Source organism: Malus sylvestris, chromosome 11 (genome assembly GCF_916048215.2).
Source record: "Malus sylvestris chromosome 11, drMalSylv7.2, whole genome shotgun sequence".
NCBI lineage: Eukaryota > Viridiplantae > Streptophyta > Magnoliopsida > Rosales > Rosaceae > Malus > Malus sylvestris.
Window position 1 is genome coordinate 14,192,120 of NC_062270.1, and position 20,913 is coordinate 14,213,032.

The 20,913-nt window shown below is 36.8% G+C and overlaps 2 protein-coding genes and 1 long non-coding RNA gene across 3 annotated transcripts in view; 2 read left to right on the plus strand and 1 right to left on the minus strand.

Annotated features, from left to right (window-relative positions):
* LOC126590938 (uncharacterized) overlaps positions 1-20,913 on the minus strand; it is a 94,234-nt gene that overhangs the window by 47,678 nt on the left and 25,643 nt on the right. The gene's annotated exons all lie outside the window — the stretch shown is intronic.
* On the plus strand, positions 220-5,076 carry LOC126590934 (protein RETICULATA-RELATED 1, chloroplastic-like). Its single transcript, XM_050256454.1, has 7 exons — positions 220-781; positions 880-978; positions 1,159-1,379; positions 2,600-2,669; positions 2,941-3,020; positions 3,782-3,846; positions 4,556-5,076. The coding sequence occupies exons 1-7, from the start codon at positions 260-262 to the stop codon at positions 4,747-4,749; spliced, it is 1,251 nt and encodes a 416-aa protein (XP_050112411.1). The 5' UTR covers positions 220-259; the 3' UTR covers positions 4,750-5,076.
* LOC126590932 (AP-2 complex subunit alpha-1-like) lies at positions 8,164-20,555 on the plus strand. The gene is made up of 27 exons (XM_050256449.1): positions 8,164-8,608; positions 10,549-10,680; positions 11,194-11,319; positions 11,636-11,698; positions 11,777-11,874; positions 11,974-12,181; positions 12,871-12,942; positions 13,024-13,116; positions 13,728-13,829; positions 14,025-14,122; positions 14,297-14,378; positions 14,487-14,575; positions 15,450-15,555; positions 15,636-15,701; positions 16,517-16,623; positions 16,718-16,822; positions 17,023-17,143; positions 17,255-17,437; positions 17,581-17,817; positions 18,144-18,224; positions 18,360-18,524; positions 18,630-18,716; positions 18,812-18,937; positions 19,400-19,480; positions 19,564-19,635; positions 19,807-19,886; positions 19,964-20,555. Exons 1-27 carry the CDS (start codon positions 8,477-8,479, stop codon positions 20,112-20,114), a joined length of 3,063 nt encoding a protein of 1,020 aa, XP_050112406.1. The 5' UTR covers positions 8,164-8,476; the 3' UTR covers positions 20,115-20,555.

Sequence of the window (20,913 nt, forward strand, 5' to 3'; positions counted from 1 at the left end):
TAAATTTTTTTTCTTTTGAATATTTTACAGCCATTCACCTTCTGCCACGTGCTCCTTTTCGTACGGACCAAACCTCAGGCGATAAATCCCCGCGAGAGTTCAAGTCTCTCAGTCAGTTATCGAAATTGTACTGCAACCAATCACCTATTGCCATCTGGAAGTTTTCCTCTGACTGGACCGCAGGTGATTACAATCCCCTCAGTCAATTGTTTAGGAACTGTTTGAGCCTCTGACTTCCGTTCGTGCCAGTTTACACACAATGTCAGTTTGTTCGCCGCCACCATCGCATGCGCACCTGCCAAACGCCGTCGTTTCCAGCTCCGCCTCCGAGGCCAGAGCTCCTCTGCAATGTCTCCAAAATCCTAAACCCCATTCCGAACTCGCAAACTCGTTAAAGCTGGTGGCTTTACACCATTCGCCGTCTCGCAACCGCCGTTTCCATCTCAATTGCGCGGGATCAGAGACCATTTCTATCGCGGAAAAAAATGGTGATTTCACGGAGGCGAAAGCGATGGTTTCTGAGCCGAAAATCGACGGCTCCGGCGGAGGAAATGACGGTGATGATGGCGGCGATTCATTTGGTGGCGGAGGAAGAGGAGAAGGAGACGGCGGGGGTAAAGAGGAGGGCGGAGAGGGAGTGGAGTTTGGGCCATTGCTGAAGTTTGATGAGGTGATGAAGGAGAGCGAAGCGCGGGGAGTGAAGCTTCCTTTGGACATGGTTGAGGCTGCTAAGACTACTGGGCTTCGGGAGGTGTTCCTTCTCCGCTACTTGGATTTGCAGGTTTGAATTTTTCCTTAATCTTATCGTCATTTCTGTTGAAAAACCTTCAAATTATGGTTTTCGCTACGATTCTTATTGGGGTTGTGATTGAAATTCAGGGGTCAGTTTGGCCACTGGGTTTTTTGATCAAGTACTGCTCAATGCTACGTAACCGGATGCTGGCTGATCCTTCCTTTCTTTTCAAAGTTGGGACAGAGGTTTGCTTTTGTCATTTTTTTCGCTTCGGTTTTAATATTTTTTTTGAGTGATTGATGGCATTGGTGATAATCCTATGAGTTACATTACATGTATACCTTGCATTGAAACCGGACCGGTTTACAATCTCTGATCTTGTTAACTACTAAAGAGATCTTTCATTCTCCACCTTTGTAATGCAGATAGTCATAGATTCTTGTTGTGCAACATTTGCAGAAGTTCAGAAAAGGGGAAAGGATTTCTGGGCGGAGTTTGAGTTGTATGCTGCTGATCTTTTGGTTGGAATAGTGGTTGACATTGCTTTGGTTGGCATGTTGGCACCCTATGCTCGGATTGGAAAGCCATCAGTGTCACGAGGTTTATTAGGAAGCGTGCAACAGGCTTGTGCCTCTCTTCCTAGCAGGTTAGCCTTGCAACACAGCATTTTAGGATGCTAGTATTCTGCTGTATGTTTATCTGATGTTGAATTGAACGCGGTAAGACCTCAACAAGTACCAATCTTGTATTGTTTATTACCTTGAATGTAGTCCATCTTACCAGTTGCCTCTGTTTCTATTTTTAATTTGTTTCATTGGGATCATTAAAATGGTGATGCTATATGTTACTCAACTCAGGGCACGAAAAACTTTGTGTGGAATTCGTTGGAAACATAATTCCTCATCTTTTTTTTTTTTGTCAAAAACATAATTCCTCATCATTCTGATCTTATTAGACAGCTAGAAACTATTAATCTTTAACATCATGCCTGTTTCATTATTTCTGCCTGTATTCATCTTTACACGTTATCTGTATTTTTTATTTTTATATTTTGAACTTTTTTTATTAAATTTTTACTGCGAATCCTTATGATAATGAATCCTGAACGAAATTGCGCTACCGAGCGCAATGGCGTTCTAGGATTCATATAGCCGACCCCACTTAGTGGGAAAAGGCTTTGTTGTTGTTGTTGTTTAAGTTTTTTCATTAATTGCAGTATGCTATCCATTTAGGTTGATCATCGTAAAGGTTGTTTCTATGATTCATTTTTTGGTTAGTTATGTTCTCTTGTTTGATAGGTTATTATGATATCTACTTTTGGCTCCAATGAAATTATAGTTTATCTTGTTTTGAGGTCATTGTATTGTGGGCATTGCAAAGCCAAAAATGAACTGTTAGGCTGTTCCCTCACTGCTTGCTACATTGAGGATCCGGTGTGATTTTAATACTGAATTTGTCTGCTTTGGGATACTTAAGTTCAATATGAAAGGGTTTGGTGTGAGTCTTGTGAATGGTTTAACACGAAGGAGGAGGTCTTAGTGAGCCTACCCATTTGGAAAAGCTGTTTCCTTTCATTCTTCCTCATTTACTGTTTTGGTTGGCTCCCAATAATTTGTGAGCCCCATGTTGAGCTACAGAAAATGATGAAAACACAATGACTGAGATGGTGACATAAATTAAATTTCTTTTACAAATGTGGGAGTGTAACTTAGGGTTATCTTTTGGGACCTTTTTGGGACCTCATAATTGTATTCTCTTTTGTCTTGAGGTTGAATTCAAATCGATGAGTCCTCCTAGAATTCTTCTTTTGTGAAGCATTGCATGGTCTTCATTAAATTTTTCACTGAATATATTCCTCTTATGCAGCGTCTTTGAAGCTGAAAGGCCGGGATGTAAATTCACAGTCCAGCAGAGAACAGCCACATACTTCTATAAGGTAATACATCTGATTAGCAATGTTTAACTTTTTCTTTTAGTAACAAATAAGTAATTGGTTGACTTCTGGACTGTAAATATTGAAGACAAATGTTCCATCAAAGAAGAGGCAGGGTGGAGTTTTTCACTCTTTAGTTATTTTAATGTAGTTCTTGCTTAATGATTCTCTCTTCAAATTAGGCTTCTGTACCAGTTTCATGTACCATTCTTAATTGTCTAGACCAAAATCTGGGTTCTGGTTCTTTTTAATTGATTGAAACATGTTGGTCCAGGGTGTGTTGTACGGATCAGTTGGCTTTGTATGTGGTCTTATTGGACAAGGAATTGCAAATATGATCATGAATGCCAAAAGGTGTGCTTTTATCTAAATATAATTTTCATGTTATGTCTGTTTTTCTGTCAGATGTCAGTCACTCTTGCTTGGATATCTGCTTGGATATCTGCTATTAAATGTGTTTTTAAGGGCCTGTTGTTAACCCTTTCGTTTTTAGGCTTTAGCTTTCATTTTTGTGTGTGTGAGAGGTAGAGGGGAATGCGTATGAGGAAAAAGAGGCATGAAGAAGGGTAGAGGGACAGAGGAGGGAGTAATGAAGGAGAGTATGAAATGAAACTTGAAAGTGAACAACTCGAAATTGTTTCCAGCTTTTAGTTTTCATTTACCATTCTATATGCATATCTTCCACTTCTCTCCCACCATCCTTCCTCCACCCTTCTACATCTCTCCTTTCTCTCATGCATTATCTCCTCTGTTTCTAACAAAAAATGAAATGGTTATCAACCTGGCCTTAACTTTTGATACTTATATAGTTACGATAATGGATCACATCAAACTGGCCCTAACATTTCATACTTATTACGCTGATCATTGTGCCTGCCCAAGCTGTCGGGGGAAAAGACATTGTATTTGGAACATAAAGATCCTTCCATTGTTAAGTTAATTTATTGTTGTCCACAACAGTGAAATTGGTAAATTGGTACTGACAACCTGAATTAGGTGTTTTGAATGGTATAAATACAAAGATCGCCCAAAACTTTCACCGAACCAAACCAAAATGAAAACAAATTCTCCTTTTTAATGACAGTATTCACTCTCTTATTCTTGTGTGTCATCAGGAGCGTAAACAAGTCAGAAGGGGACATACCCGTGCCTCCTCTCGTGAAAAGTGCTGCTCTTTGGGGTAGGTCCTGCTCTCTTGTTCAGATTTAAATTCTTCTCCTCATCTTTTTTTACAAGTCCAGACTTGTCATTGAACTATCTACTGCTGTATATTGGTTAAGCAAGTTTCTGTCGGTCTTAGTTGTGAAGTCATGGAATAAATAACTAAAAGATAGGCATAAACTATATTTCGACAAATGGTCGCTGTATAAAATTAATTCCCTGTTCTGATCTGATAAATCTGTGCCAAATGGTATCTTATGATATAGGAATAATGTCAAATGGTACTTGACACAGCTTTTGTTTTTGCACTTGAAAAGAAGGGAACAGTATATTACTACATTTGTATCAGTTGTTTCCGAGATCTTCGATGGAGCGGAAGCATATTCTTGTCCTAAAACCAAAAGTTAATATTAATGCAGTCGTCACTGCAAGTTATTCTCGCTTTATTCATATGACACTAATTTACTAGTCACTTTGATTATTTGTGTACATATTTGCATGTGCAAGAGGTCACACTTGGTGTGATGGCAAGTGCCTTCGCCCATGAGCGGTAGGTCTCGGGTTCGAGACTTGGGAGCAGCCTCTCCATAAATGGGGGTAAGGCTAGCCGACATTCACCTCTCCCAGACCCTGCGTAAAGCGGGAGCCTTGTGCACTGGGTACGACCTTATTTGCATGTGCAACCTGCCAACCTCAGTTACACTAACTGTTTTGCTCTGTTAAATCAGGTGTATTTCTTGCTGTCTCGTCCAACACTCGTTATCAGATCGTAAACGGTCTGGAAGGGCTGGTTGAAGCATCACCGTTGGCAAAACGTGTCCCGCCTGTTGCGATGGCATTCACTATAGGCGTACGATTCGCCAACAATATCTACGGTGGTATGCAGTTCGTAGATTGGGCTAAATTAAGCGGAGTGCAGTAGCAGCAATGCACACCAATTACCAACAGATGTAGCTTCTCAGTTTTCAGATGTCAAACGGACGATACGTTCTTTTACATTTTGACTCAGATTTTGTCTGCTAGATCAATTCGATAGGGGTTAGACCTAGATAAAAAAAATTTCCGGGAAATTTCAGTGGTTTAATGGTGAAATTGAAACATTTGGTATGTACATGATTGATATTGGTAACGTTAGCAGTAACAAAGAAACTCTTATATACGGCTGCCCTCCCATAGAAAGTGGGACTCACGTTTGCGTACACAAACTGTGGGAGGGCTGCCGTTATATAAGAATTTATCGTGCTAGCAATGGCATGCCTCTAGTCTACCACATGATCTTTTACCATCTTAACTGAATAATAGTAATCATCAACTCCGGGAGAGAACGATTTTTAACCGTTGATGCACGTGAAGACAACTGAAGGTTGCAATTTCATTTGACAATGGTACGATTTTGCTTTGGTATTTATGTTGCAACGAGTGATTGACAACCGAGCTACCACTGCCTTTTCTCCACTGCCATTAATACACCCTTTGACGAGTTTGCATCAGACCCCGCCTAACAACGTTTTTTTATATATTAAGAAAACGGGTGATTGAGATTTATGTAACGGTTTTGTCGGGCATGGGTAAGACTTTTATCGAGGTCCATATATGTACCATTATCCTCTTATTGTACATTTCTTTTCTAATAAATAAATATCGTACTTTTATTAAGAAAAAAAAAACCCGGGTGATTTAGACCAATCGAACAATTAGTTAACCACCATATTTTACACGGCACCCTCATTGACAAAAGTTTATATTTGCTATCCAACAGTGCTAAGTCAAAAAATAAAATTAAACTGACGGTTAGATTGATAGAGATCCTAATGTTGTAAGAATTTGTAACTTTGTTATGGTACAGTCTTAATTTTTAGGCTTAACATGGAATAAAAAAAGATTGAAAATATTCTAATTATAAATGGAGCTGGGCTGGTGTTTTTACGAGAAATCTTTAGTCAACCTTCTTGTAAAAGATTTTTACTTAATCAAGCATGTTATTATTAGATAAAAAGTTACTCGAACAATTTCTTTGTCTTCCACGTCCTTCCTCCGTGGCCGAACCTTGTGGAGGGACACTTCGGTTTTTGGAGCATTGGATTCTCACCATTGTTTGCGTTACTCAAGCCAACATTCTCGCTTCCACTTCATCCACAGCCGCTCGCACATGTGCTTTCCTCTATAGTACCAATAAAAAAGACAGTAGTCACTACGATGCGACGATATGGATTTTGGAATTTATTAACATTCTTCAAATGATACTAGTGCATGTTGTTGCACCAAGGGTGTTTTGTATCCATTGGGCAAAGACAGGTTGTAATTGTATAGCGTTATCTGAAAACATATCTTGCAGGTGCCCTAAAGCGCTCATAGTATCATCAGGAATATACAAACGGATTCCTTTGAAAATATTATATGAGTTTTTAAATTTTTATTGAACGCACCTCATTTGTCAACTCTATACGATACTAATATAGGAAAACTAACGAAAAGGGCTTGAAAACTTTGAGTTTTAATGATAAGGACAAAATAAAGGGTAAAGTGAATAGTACCATGATTGACTTTTTAGTGTAAAAATGTGGTTTTTCGTTAAAGTGAACAGTACCGGGTGCTTTTCGTTAAAGCATAAGTTCAAGCATAAGTTCTATTACAAGTCATCGATATATTTCCCCTTTTTTTGGATGCCTTGTTTAGTATGTCGGACTATACTGACTACTTCAATCAGATAGATTAATTTGTACATCGAATAGTACTGACTAAATTGTCAGGCGTTTAGTATTGAGTAGGACTAAAAGAATGATCATTTTATATTGTCCGATAAGAACTAAAGTAGAGTCTCACTTAACCTAATTGTGATGACCGTTTATGTGCTTAGTTCTAATTTATATAACATTTTTAGATGAGTCTCACTTAATCAATTTTTAGCCAATTTACTTCTTGAAAATGTTAGTCGCTGTCAATTTTATTGTGAACTTTTATTTCAACCAGTTAACCCTTGATATTTATAAATAGCCAATTACTTCCATGTTAGATTACTCAACATTTCATCCAATTTTTATTCGTCATGTGGACAACACTTGAACGTCACTTTGTTGTACTTTAGATGTGTTGTTGCTATCAGACCTCGGTGGTGGGTTTTAGTGAGGGGCAAAATTTACCATTTTAAGTGGTTGTGTTAAACATGAATGAAATAATAGATGAAAATTTTGAATATCTGAAATTGAGGAAGAAATGAACTATTTATATAAGTTTAGGGGATAATTGGCTAAATTAAAAATTTAGGAAAATAATTGTAATAATCTACAAATTTAAAGAGTAAATGAGCAAAAACCTCAAATTAAAAACCAGGTCAGCATTTTAAGCAATACCAGCAGAGAAAACAGAAAATTAATTTAAGAAAATTGATGGATGAAAAGACTTATCTGTAAGACTGTTAGTTAGTGCTTTTTTTTAAAATATAATTTTTTTATTTTTTATTTGATAAATGATATTATCTATATTAAGGGAATGTGATAAATCTCTTATCAATAATATGGTTCAAATTTGTCTTTAACAAGAATCAAATCTCTTTACTCAGAAATGAATAGAAATATCATTATACCGTTGTACTAAGTATCAGTGCAGTTAAATCTCCAGCAATGCTGCTGGTAGATCATAAATCCTTTTCTTAAATCCAAAATTGACAAACCCATCCCATTCATGTCAGATTTGAAATAAATATATATTACCCATAAAAATTGAACTTTGCAATTGCGTGGCCCCTAGAACCAATCACATAAATAATTGGGCATTTAGCAAGAGTAAAAACACAACTAAAAATAGACCCACATTTCAAAATTTGATAATATTAATGTTTCATGGAACAAAAACATGAATTTGGATGAAATAATTAAAGAATAATTTGGATGCAAATACGCATTAGCGAAAAATAATCATCCTCTTGGTACTTTGTTGGTGTTTCGATCTCCCTCCACTCTTCTTGTCTTTAATAATTAATTATTTATTTAACTCACTAGCAATATCGCTCTACTAAATAAAAGAAAAACAACAGCAAATGACCCAGTGATAAGAGCACGAACCACGGCTCCCTAATAAACAAAAAAATATGGGAGGTTTCGTATGCTTGATTGTGTCAACGGACAGAGTGAAATTCTCCATAACTCCTTCAGATTTAAAAATGGTAGATAACCATGGCTTGCTACAAGTTGTTCTTCTTTTAAAATTAAAAAAATAAAAAAATAAAAGAAAAATTTGAATAAATTAGTCAAGTAATTGCATAAATAATATGCCTGTCTGTCTGAGAAATTAAAAAAAGGAAAAATGAAGAAAGAAGATGGAAGTATTAGGTGGAAATTGAAATGATTTCAATCGGGCAACACTGAATAAAAGTCGTCTCCCTCCAGCACTCACCCACGGCTTTTCTGAAATTTCCTCTCAGTCCACCTTCCTTCTCTCTCTAGAAAAACCAGCGTATGCATTTCAGATCAAACCCATTTTTCCGATTTTGCAATTGGAGGAGCTGCTGATCTTCCCCAACAGTGTTCAATTTCTGCTGCCCCTTAGATCCAACTCAGGACCCAGAAGAATCTCGGTGGGGTTTGGGGGAGCTCAGGAGTGGTGGCTCTCTCTCTCTGTGCGCGGATCGCTAGGGCTGGATCTGAGCGGCCATGGCGTTGTCAGGCATGCGAGGCCTCTCTGTTTTCATCAGCGACGTTCGGAATTGCCCGAACAAAGAGCAGGAGAGGCTCCGGGTCGATAAGGAGCTTGGGAATGTCCGTACACGCTTCAAAAACGAAAAGGTTTGTCATTAGGTTTAGGGTTTTCGCTTTTCGAATGTGTTGTTGCTTTGCGAATTCGTTCTTGTTAAAGTTTGGGGATTGGGGGATGAGTGAGGTTTTTGATCCAGGCCGTGGTGGACTTGGTTCATTGCTTGAATTAGGGATTTGGGTTTTTTCTGGGTGTTTGTTTGGCTGCTGGGAAAGTCTGAGGAATGAAAGGAAAGCTTAAATTTTGCAATTTTGGGTAGGAAACTCAAATTTTGCAATTTTGGGTTTGTGGAATGGAAATGGTGAAGTGAGCTTGAGGTTGATTTCGAATTCCAAAATAAAGGTTACATAGTGTTTATGATTATCGAATTTGGTGGCATCAGCCTTTCTCTTTTTGACTTTCAAGCTTGTTTAGAAATGGCTTTGCTGTGGACTGGTTATGCTGGAGGGGCAATAGAAATGACTTTCAAGCTTATTTACAAATTTAAATTTTGTACTGCATGTTGATGGGCTTCAAATGATACGCATGAAATACCCAGAGGCGTTCGCCGTCACTTGCTTTGCTTTTAGATGAATATCATTAAACCTGATGAATTTTTAGTTAATGTTCACCTAGTTATGTATTGCTATCTGATAGTTTTTGAAATATTGAACTGAGTTCTTGTTAGGAGAGGGAATAAGATCGGAAGTGAACTCTAGTCTGTGCCTAGGGAGATTGGAGAACACATGGGGATAGTCTTGATGTTTGGTGGCATTCCTTCACCTAAAACGTGTCAGTGTTCCCTCATTTTAATTCTATTGTTTGCAGTTTTAAGGTCACACAGCATCCATTTTGAAAATTTCAAGTTGGATTGAAATTCATCCATTCAATAACGTATACCTAGCTCTTATGCTGAATTTAAGATTCAGTTCGTGAAAATTTGAAACATATTTGTACACATCTTTTCTGCACACTCACGTTATACGTTATTTATCACCTGTGGATTTTAGGTTTGGCCAGCAAATATGTGTACTTATATTGAGTCATTTTTGAGCTCATGAAAATTTGAAACATTTTTCCATCTTCTGGTGCTTTCTCCATGGTCTCAATCAAAAGTTATTATTATGTGTTTGGTCACAAGTATTTTGTATTGCCTTGTTGACGATTTCTGTTAGCTATTACTGGTGATGCTGTTCTAGCTCCCTGTACACCTTATTTTGTGAATGGCATGAGTTTTTGGTGGGAGGAAGAAGAGGTGAGGGTTAAGGAAGATGTTGTGCGATGATTGTTTTGGGTAATTTGGTTGGAGGACATAGGAGGATGTTTGATACTTTTGGGGAAGAGGAGCTGAAGATTAAGTTTGCTTTTTTGGTACTGTTATGTGCTTTGGTTTCTTCAGAGTTTTGGGGAGTTTTTTTCTTATGAGATTTTCTCTGGCTCAGACAGTTGCTGTTATTTAGGTAGATTAGTGCTGTTTTTAAATATTTTTTGTACAAGTTTGTTGGATTTTCGGATCTGTATATAGTGGATATCTTGTCCTCTGCATTGTACTTTTTTCATTTTATTTACTCTTGTTTCTCATAAAATTGTGCCAAACTATTTTTCTCTCGTCAATGATCATGAAATTTGACATTAACTATCTTGTGCTCTGATTTGTACCTTTTTATATTTTAATTCAATATTATTCTAATAAAAAAATAGCAAATACATTGTTCTCTTTTGCCTTCTCTGTCTCTCTCATTAATGATTTTGACATTAGTTATCTCGCAACATAAATCCTATAGTGTCTTCTCTTTGGTTCAATACTGTAACTTAGTATCTTACACAATCTTTCCTTTTCCTTTTTCTTAATTGGTAGAGGTCTATTTCCTTATGAAAATTTTCTTACACTTTATTACTCAATACGGTATGTCATTTTTTATTGCTTGCTAATGCTATTTAGCTACAAAAAAGGTGACTGGTTAATGAAAATTCTCTTTAATTCTATCAACAGGGTTTAACACCTTATGAAAAGAAGAAATATGTCTGGAAAATGCTTTACATTTATATGCTGGGCTACGATGTGGATTTTGGGCACATGGAAGCAGTTTCTCTAATATCTGCGCCTAAGTATCCAGAAAAGCAGGTGATACATTCTTTTCATATCAACCAGAAAATGACTAGCACTACTTTTCTACTTTCCTTGCATGTATGGAAATATAGCTTGCAAGTCTAGGAAGTAAACACATCCTCTTCGTTTTCTTCTTGTATATCAACCAATGGAAATAGTGATTGACAACGTCTCAGGGTCACCATTTGTCACTCAGATACCAAGTAGATCTGGTATATGAATTGGAGGTGGTATGAATTTTGGGTTAACTTTGTGAACACCACACTGCTCAAAGTTCACCAGCTGACCTGAACTCCTACATCCAGTTTTATACTTATAAGAAATAAGAATACATTTTTTTTATGGTTCTTTTGCATACATTTTTTATAAATAGAACTTAAAAAAAAATGCACAATTTTCTTCTCATGTGATTATTTTCAATGATAGTAAGCTAAACATATAATTCTATTATATTGCTTTATCTTTATAAAAAAAAAAAGTTCATCTCACACTCTAATTGACTTTCAATTGTGCGAACATTAATTGCAGGTTGGGTACATTGTAACAGCATGCTTGCTCAATGAGAACCATGATTTTCTGAGATTAGCGATAAATACTGTGCGCAATGACATCATTGGTCGGAATGAGACTTTCCAATGTTTGGCGTTGACTATGGTATGGCCATAGAAATTCTGTTAGGTGTTCGAAACATAGTATTTAACTTTGTTTTGAAATTGTAAGTTATAATGATGAGATATGATCTTATCTTCTGTTTGTCTTCCATAATTATATGATTTTATGTTATGTCAATATTAAATAAGTGTTGTTGAGTAATATTGTGGTTTGAAATACCTGGGATATCTTGAATATTTATTTGGATAAGTTTTTTTTTTTTTCTGAACCTGTTGCTTCCATGCTGTATTTTGTTTGTCTTATTATTCTTGTGTCCCTAATGTACCAGTCAATATTTCATGTGTATTCTACTCTGTAGGTTGGGAATATTGGTGGGCGAGAATTTGCGGAGTCATTAGCACCTGATGTTCAAAAGTTACTTGTAAGGGGCAATGGATTTTTTATATTTGGTTGAAATTAATAGAAAATGATTCTGTTGACGAAGTGTTTTTTTATTCAGATTTCTAGCAGCTACAGACCACTTGTGAGAAAAAAAGCTGCACTATGTCTATTGCGCTTGTATAGAAAAAATCCTGATGTTGTCAATGTCGATGGCTGGTATGTGAATATATGATTTTCTTCACTGCAGGATTTATTCCCAATACTATTGCCTTCTGTGCCTATTTGATGGGTTCTCTCTTTTCCTAATTATTTTAGGGCTGACCGGATGGCACAACTTTTAGATGAACGTGATCTTGGTGTTTTAACATCGTCTATGAGCCTTCTTGTTGCCCTTGTATCAAACCACTATGATGCTTACTGGAGTTGTCTTCCAAAATGCGTTAAAATATTAGAACGACTAGCTAGGAACCAGGATATTCCACAAGAGTACACCTACTATGGGATCCCATCTCCCTGGCTTCAGGTTCGTAATATATACATTTCTGTTTTGTTTTATTTGTCAGCCTTCTTTGCATATACCAGATATCAAATAAAATCAGCCACCTATCCTTTTTCCCTATGAAAAAGATTCATCCTGTCAAATCTATTTTATTAAAACAATTGCAGTTATGTCTTGGTCTATTTTCTGTGCCATCTCCTCCACGTGTTCTTTAAGCTTCCACCAATTAAAGTGGACATTGTCATTTTATTCTTGCATGGGTCAGAGTACCATATACCCAGCACCCTTGCTACTTAGATTGTAACTCAACCAGCCTTATAACTTTATTAGCTTAAGCTTCTAGAGCATTCTAATCAAAGAAAAATTTGGCAGATGTGGCACCATTTTTTCCTCTTTGGATTTAAATGTAGTTTTCTACACAAAGGTTTTTTCTGGGGTTCAAAACTCCGACGAGGTTGAGTTATCTTTAAGTGGCATTGGCCAGTACTTAGAGCCTTGGTAATATCTTCATTTTCTTGCCATGCCTGGATGACTTAGTAAGGCTGAGTCTTTATCATTTAGCTTTGCTGGATGGTTACTACAGCCCATAAGGCTTGGCTTAGGCAGTGCAGGGGTGAAATGGTGAGCTGGAATGTAATGCATTCTGTAGTTTGTAGCATTTGGTGCATGTAAACGAGTTTGTGTTAGACTTATAAATTTTTTTGTTAGGACAGGTCAAGACAATGAGGGCTCTTCAGTATTTTCCAACCGTCGAAGATCCAAATACCAGAAGATCATTATTTGAGGTTCATTTTCTGTCAAGAACTTATTATCAGTTGTGGTGGTATATTTTTTGCATCTATAAAACGTTGTACTGGTGATTTCAGGTCTTACAGCGGATTTTGATGGGTACTGATGTTGTGAAAAATGTTAATAAGAACAATGCATCACATGCTGTTCTCTTTGAAGCCCTCGCTTTAGTAAGCTTTCTGCAGTACTTGTTATGTATGATTTCGGTATTTAGGCACCATTTATTGAGAGTTTCCTTTTAATTTATGTGTGTAGAAGTTGTACATGCATATAAGTAGTAGTACACCTATTTGGCTGACCGTTTTTTAAACCTTAGTAATTCCTGTAGTTCTTCTGGTTGCTTTGGCATTGATTTCCTCTAAAATCACGTCTTTTATGCCGTGAGTGAATGCAACAAAATATGGTCTCTCTGTGTACAGCCGTACATATATAAAGCATATACATTTTGCAGACATGCGTGGAATCATATGAACAGTTTCCCTTATAATTTTATAAAAGTGACTAGGTTGTTTAAGTGAAAGTGGTATCCTCTGGATTATTCCTCCTGCCCACTTCTTTGAAGGTTAATCAATATTTTTTAAATGTTTATAAATTTGGGTTTGTGCAGTCATCCAAGATTGTGACTCTTGTAATTAAATAAGTTTGCAAAATTTTCTTTGCTAGCTTTCTCTGGAACTCTGTTTTCTTTTCTCCAGAGCACATACACACAAAAGTTTCTCATCTATTATTTTTAAAGGCAAGTGATTCTTATGTACTTTGCGTTATCATTGCCCAATTTTAGGTCATGCATCTTGATGCTGAAAAGGAGATGATGTCTCAGTGTGTTGCCCTTCTTGGAAAATTTATTGCTGTCCGTGAACCAAATATCCGATATCTTGGTTTGGTAAGTAGGGAAAACACTTATGGTTTCATAATCTTTGTTAAACAAAGTTATCAATTGATAAATAACATATTTTTTCATTCATTTTAATGCAATCCTTGACTGAAGAAAACAAAGGAAACTGTGACTATAGCTTAGAAAGAGTAAACATGTTACTGCTGGATATGTGTATGATTTAAAGTCACATTGCTTGTGTAGGAAAATATGACCCGCATGTTAATGGTTACTGATGTGCAAGATATCATCAAGAGACATCAGGCTCAGATCATCACCTCATTGAAGGATCCAGATATCAGGTTACAACTGTTGACTATTTGGCTACTTGCTGAACATGTCAGATATCTGCAAGTTGTTTGTCTATAAAAAACAGCATTTGTTTTTTTTTCTTATTGTACTTGCTCTTATTTTAGTGCTTCCTTTTTCTATATCTTAAACCATTTTTGCTTACTGACATTGAATTATATGCTCAGTATACGTAGGCGTGCTCTTGACTTGCTTTATGGTATGTGTGATGTTTCAAATGCAAAGGATATAGTCGAAGAATTATTGCAGGTACATTAAATGCTGGGTGTGTTCTAGTTGGTTTTATAGGATTTTGGTAGATTGTCTCTTGTTTGTATTAGCACACATTTATTTTCTCTGAATTTCATCTGCATTCAGTATCTTAGCACAGCAGATTTTGCCATGCGTGAAGAATTGTCTCTTAAGGCTGCCATTCTTGCAGAAAAGTTTGCCCCTGATCTTTCTTGGTAAGAGTCGATCTTATTTTATTCCAATTCTTTTGAAAAACATGGTGCTCCCGTGAAAGGAATATGATATTGGACAAATACGTGCTTGAAGAAATCTGAAAACAGGCCTATGATTCTGAGTTGTTAAGCAACTGTAGTGGGGGATAAAATTACTAAAATAGCCAATGTGATGTAGAACCTGGTAGACAACTAACAGTGAAAAACAAAGAGAAAATGAATGGATAGTTAGATACGTAGGGAATACTAGACGAAGTGACAGAGAAGCGTGAGGTTCATAACGTGTATGGTGACTTGTTTTATATTAAACACATGTTTTGCTTATAAGGATATATGATATATGTAGGTTGCCGTTATAAAAGAGGTGATTTTTCATGACCTTTTGAAAATGTTTAGTCTCGTTTTTGTCCTGCCTGTATTTTCTATTTCCGTTTTTGGTTTGACATATCTTCAGCTCATTATGTGACATTTTACTCTGAAACTACATTTACTATTTTCATCAAGGTCTAGTACAGAATTTACCAAAGATGTGAGTGACTGAATAGTGAAAACAGATCAATTTACTTAGCTTCTTTATTTCTGTCCTACTCTGTATTCTACTTAGCTACTCGGATTAGTTAGGGTAAGGCTTTATTGAGTTTATTTACACATGCTCACTCGCACGCGCACATGCATATGTTTGAAAAGTTAGTTTCCATAAATTTTTTGATTGAGTGGTTTTGTCTGTGAGGGAATTAAGTGTGTGGAATTATGTTATTTAGTTACTTCTATTCTTCTGGATCATTCTGGGCTTCTCTTTTGTTATTTGTGGACTCTTGAAGTAATGTATTATGGGAAGTAAACCTTAATCAATTTTTTGCATAATGATATTGTACAGGTATGTAGATGTGATTCTTCAATTAATTGACAAGGCTGGAGATTTTGTTAGTGACGATATATGGTTTCGTGTTGTGCAATTTGTTACAAATAACGAAGACTTACAGGTTAGAGTGCTTTGGTGCAATTTAATTGATGGATACGTTCATTTTAGTAACTATTACTGACATGTTATGCATTTGATCAGCCTTATGCAGCAGCAAAAGCTAGGGAGTATCTTGACAAACCTGCTATACATGAGACTATGGTTAAGGTGCGTATAGACTATGATTTGATTTTCCATACAAGCTTTAATATAATCTGAAAGAGATTATTGTATGCTGGATTATGTAGCATGTTCACTTGTAAGGCTTGTGTTGACAAAATGTGAATCTGGACTACACATTTGACATTCTGGCAAAAATCAACATGATCGATGGCCCAAATCCAGAGTATAGGAAAAGAATATTTTCTGGCATACATTATAGAGAGAGAGAGAGAGAGAGAGAGAGAGAGAGAGAGAGAGAGATACAGGGACAGAGATTTCTATAGGGATTGATTTCTGTTGCCATTAGATGATTCCATGAGAGCCCATGATCCATATGTAGAGTATGATTGTTTATTAGCTTACATAACGTAAGGAGGTTAGAATTGGCTTTGCTAGGAGTTTCTTTAGAGATTTCATTGGCATGATGTCATATGTCTTACTTCCAATAGGTATCGAGTAAGGTCACTACTTATCCCAAAGATGTTGTACCTTTTTTACTTATTTTTCTGTAATAAATAAAGTTAGATGTCTTATACAAAAATAATAGAAAGATAAGGTGCTCGAGAATTGTAAGATCACTCTTAATGGAGATTCTCATTATGTTCCAAAAAGAGTCCTATGGTTTTGGGTTCTAGGTTGTGAATTCTAAAGTCTTGGGGCAGAATATATCTTTACACGTATGATATTCAAGAGTATTGTTTCAATTTCAACTTGCCTCAATCTTTAGCGTTCATTCTTTCTCTTGCATATTTTTTGACCAAACTTAACCATCTAATAAAATAACTCTCTTGATTTGTTTGGAATGAATACACATACAACAGGTCAGTGCATATATCATTGGAGAATTTGGCCACCTTTTGGCCAGACGGCCTGGGTGCAGTCCGAAGGAATTATTTACCGTCATACATGAGAAGCTTCCTGCTGTAACGTAAGGGAACTTAAACTTAGCTCTGTTTCTTATTCTTGCTAAATCCTGTTAGCATTTCCGTATATATCTTACACATTGTATGATGCATTTGCAGGACATCTACTATACCTATTCTTCTTTCAACATATGCTAAGATCTTTATGCACACTCAGCCTCCAGACCAGGAACTACAGAATCAGATCTGGTCAATATTCAACAAGTGAGATTGTCCTCTGTACTTCTACTTTCATGAATTGGTTCTTTTCTGTTAATCAAATTCTGTGTTTTTCTTTATGGCATAGTTTACTTATGCAATATTCAACAAGTGGGGTTGTCTTTTGGGTCTTTACTTTCATGAATTGGTTCTCTTCTGTTATTAATTTTTATTTTTTTCTTTAGCTCACAATTTTTTCCTTTCAGATATGAGAGTTGCATTGATGTTGAGATACAACAAAGAGCTGCTGAATACCTTGCCTTAAGTAGGAGAGGTGCAGATCTGGTGGATATTTTGGCTGAAATGCCTAAATTTCCTGAGCGGCAGGTACATTTGTTTTGCACTTTCCTTCAGAGGATCAGTCAGTTCACAACACTATCAATTTCTTGGAAATTATTGAAACAAACTCTAATATATATATTTTTGTTTAATATGTAGTCTGCATTGATCAAGAAGGCTGAAGATACAGAGGTTGATACAGCAGAACAAAGTGCTATCAAGTTGCGGGCCCAGCAGCAAACATCAAGTGCTTTGGTTGTGACCGATCAACGCCCTGCTAACGGGACCCCGCCTGTCAACCAGCTCGGTCTTGTCAAGATGCCCAGCATGAGCAGTAACGCGGTTAGTATTGTTTTTTCTTTTCAATAACGATTCTGATCTTTTCTTTCATTCTGTGTATTTAGGGTATGCATGTTGTAGTTTCACATACAAATATTATATCTTATTTTGATTGAACATTGATTTATGTTTGGGTAATGTCACAGGATCACAATTCAACTGACCAAGGGTTGTCTCAGGAAAATGGTACTTTGAGTAAAGTTGATCCTCAGCCACCTTCAGCAGATCTCCTTGGTGATCTCTTGGGTCCCCTGGCTATTGAAGGCCGTCCTGCTACTGCTGGTCAGCAACAGCAGACTGTAACCCCTGGATTAGGAAGCGATCCAAATGCAGTGGATGCTTCAGCAATTGTGCCTGTTGGCGAGGAGCAAAATTCTGTTCAGGTACTTTCTGTAGACATTGTCTGCAATCATTGCTGGGTGCTGTATTTCTTCTAAGTTCTAAGATCTAGGTGGAACCTGAAAGTGTTCCAAATGCAGTGTATTCTGCTCTGTAAATTGGACTGTCAATCAGATATTGATGTTTTGATCCTGGTTAATTGGTATTTTCTGTTTTTAGAAGTAATGGTGTTTTTTGAGTAGCTTAATACACTAACTATTAGATAAATGTGTTTGCTTTTGGTTTTTTTTTTTTTGTTTTTTTTTTGTTTTTTGTCAGTTATACTTATTTTCTAATACTTGTTAACTAATTTTATAATTCTTAAATGCAGCCAATAGGAAATATTGCTGAAAGATTTCATGCTCTCTGCTTGAAAGATAGTGGTGTTCTATACGAAGATCCTAATATTCAGGTTTTCCCCCAAATTATAAGCATATTTTCTTGTTTATAGATGTGATAGTCATAGTTTCCATTTTTTCTTTGAGATAATGAAAATTCAACAAGGCCTTATTAGGCTTATACTGACATGCATGTGATGTTATTCCAGATTGGAGTTAAATCCGAGTGGCGGCTACATCAAGGATTTCTTGTTCTTTTCTTGGGAAACAAAAATACTTCACCACTTGTGTCAGTTCAGGCTATAATATTGCCTCCCTCTCATTTGAAAATGGAGCTCTCACTAGTACCGGATACTATTCCTCCCAGGGCACAGGTACTAAATGTTACCCTTATAATTAAGCTTTGGTGGTTGATCTCTCTCCCTCTCTCATATTTATTAGCTTTGTGTATGTCTATTTCTTTTTGTTTTGTTGTGTAGGTACAATGCCCACTTGAAGTTGTGAATCTCAGACCTAGCAGGGATGTAGCGGTTCTTGACTTTTCCTACAAGTTTGGTAACAATATGGTACTTACTCTAAAATTCTTTTGTTTTTAGCGTCCAATGAAGCAGAAAACAGGTCATATTTGTGGCTTCAGATACTTATAGTAACCCTTTTGTAGGTCAATGTCAAACTTCGCCTCCCAGCTGTCTTAAGTAAATTTCTTCAGCCCATTCCGGTGTCTACTGAAGAGTTCTTTCCTCAGTGGAGATCACTATTGGGGCCACCTCTGAAGCTTCAAGAAGTGGTATGTGTGTTAAGAATTTGTCCCATATGTGATTTGTGTTGAAGAAGAAATTCCTTTTATGGGTTTTAAAACTAATCGACAACCATTTATGTTGAGTCATTGACAAAGTAAATTTCTAATGACATGAGCGCTTATTAGTCCCCTTCATTCAGCTTTTGCGGAATAATTCGTATACTTGTATAGTGTAAGTTGTGCCCTCTAAAAATTGATTGACAATTTCATTACCATCAAACTCTGATGGGAAGGTTTATGCTGATGTTGTGTAATCTACTGGAAAGCAGGATGATAGAACCTGTTAAGTGTTACACGTATCAGAATAATAAAAACATGCTAACCAGTTTGTAGTAAAGTTTTAGCGTTGTTCAAGCAGCTTATTGCTAACCCCAGGTCGAGGTTAAATTGTTATACATTGGCTAGCTTCTGTATTTGGCATGTGGTGATATTGTCCAGTAAACAATGCAGGTTAGAGGTGTCAAACCAATGCCACTTGTAGAAATGGCGAATCTACTTAACAGTTTCCGGTTGATGGTTTGTCCAGCGCTTGTAAGTTCCCTTCTTATGTTTTAAATTTTCCTTGCAAGTCTGCCAGTTATTTAAGGTGGTCACTAATGTATTCTCTATTTTAGGATCCAAATCCAAATAATCTTGTTGCAAGTACAACGTTTTACTCAGAAAATACACGGGCCATGCTTTGCTTGGTAAGAGCTATATGTTTGTTTCCAGGACTTCAGACTTTAATTGGTGGTATTACGGCACAGCTGAACCCCCAATTGTCGGTTTATTGTTATAGATAACAATATGTTTCTTGAAAATGATGCTCTGGAATTGTAACAGGCCGCTCATTCTTTAGCTTGTTTTACTCTCCTCAGGTTAGAATAGAAACAGATCCAGCAGACAGAACACAGTTGCGTATGACAGTTGCTTCAGGGGACCCTACATTAACGCTTGAGTATGTATTGCTAACCTTAAAATTTTCTGACTTGGAAGATGGAAGATAGAATCCTCTGACCTCCGAGTGATGTGCAGGTTGAAGGAGTTCATCAAGGAACAATTAGTTTTCATGCCTCCAGCCCCTCATGCACCTGGACCAGTGCCGCCAGCACCCCCAGTAGCTCAACCGACCAGCCCGGTTGCAGCATTAACGGATCCCGGGGCTATGCTGGCCGGCCTGCTGTGATGTGTGAGGATTTGTTCATTATACACTCGTAAATCTGATTTATACAACCTGCCCAGTGGCCTCTCCCGCGCAAAGTTGAAGAGGTGGACAAACAAAATCCCGATGCAAGGGCTGACAGAATTGAAGTGTGAGCTAATTTGTGCGGGCGGCTTAAGTGTTTGAGTGGATCTCTCCACGGGCGGTTGGTCGGGGTTTCTAGATTTTTTTCTGTACAATACAATTGTGCGTACGTGAGAAATTTTCGCGGTTTTGGGGTGGCGGTGTTTTTACATATCTTGCTCGATTCACATTTTACATATCTTCCCAGTGTCTGTCAGTGGATTGGCTTCTGTAGTTACATATGATGAAGTAGATTAGTTGTAATAGCTTGTATTTGGTTGTTGATGCATAACCATAATCTTTCTTCTCACTAATACAAATTATTGGGTTGATCTGCCAGAACCTCAGAAGTTAAAATGAACAGTACCGAAAGCTTTTCGTTAAAGTTGCATTTAAAATTTTAGGTTTAGGTTTTATTTAAGCGTAGTACCATTATGTAGTTTATATATATATATATATATATTTTTTTTTTTTAACGAACAATATTATTTGCATTAAGGAAGAGGTGTTTGAGTTTAACATTATAATGAGTTAGCAATAATGTGATTCAAATTCATTTTTTACGAGAATCAAATTTAATCTCTCACTTTCACTTACTACGTGGCATACTGTGGTTTTTTTTTTTTAAAGAAAACACAGCAACCATCTTGAGCAATGACGATGACACTAGTACCGGGGCAGAAGCAGTGAGTTGCAGACA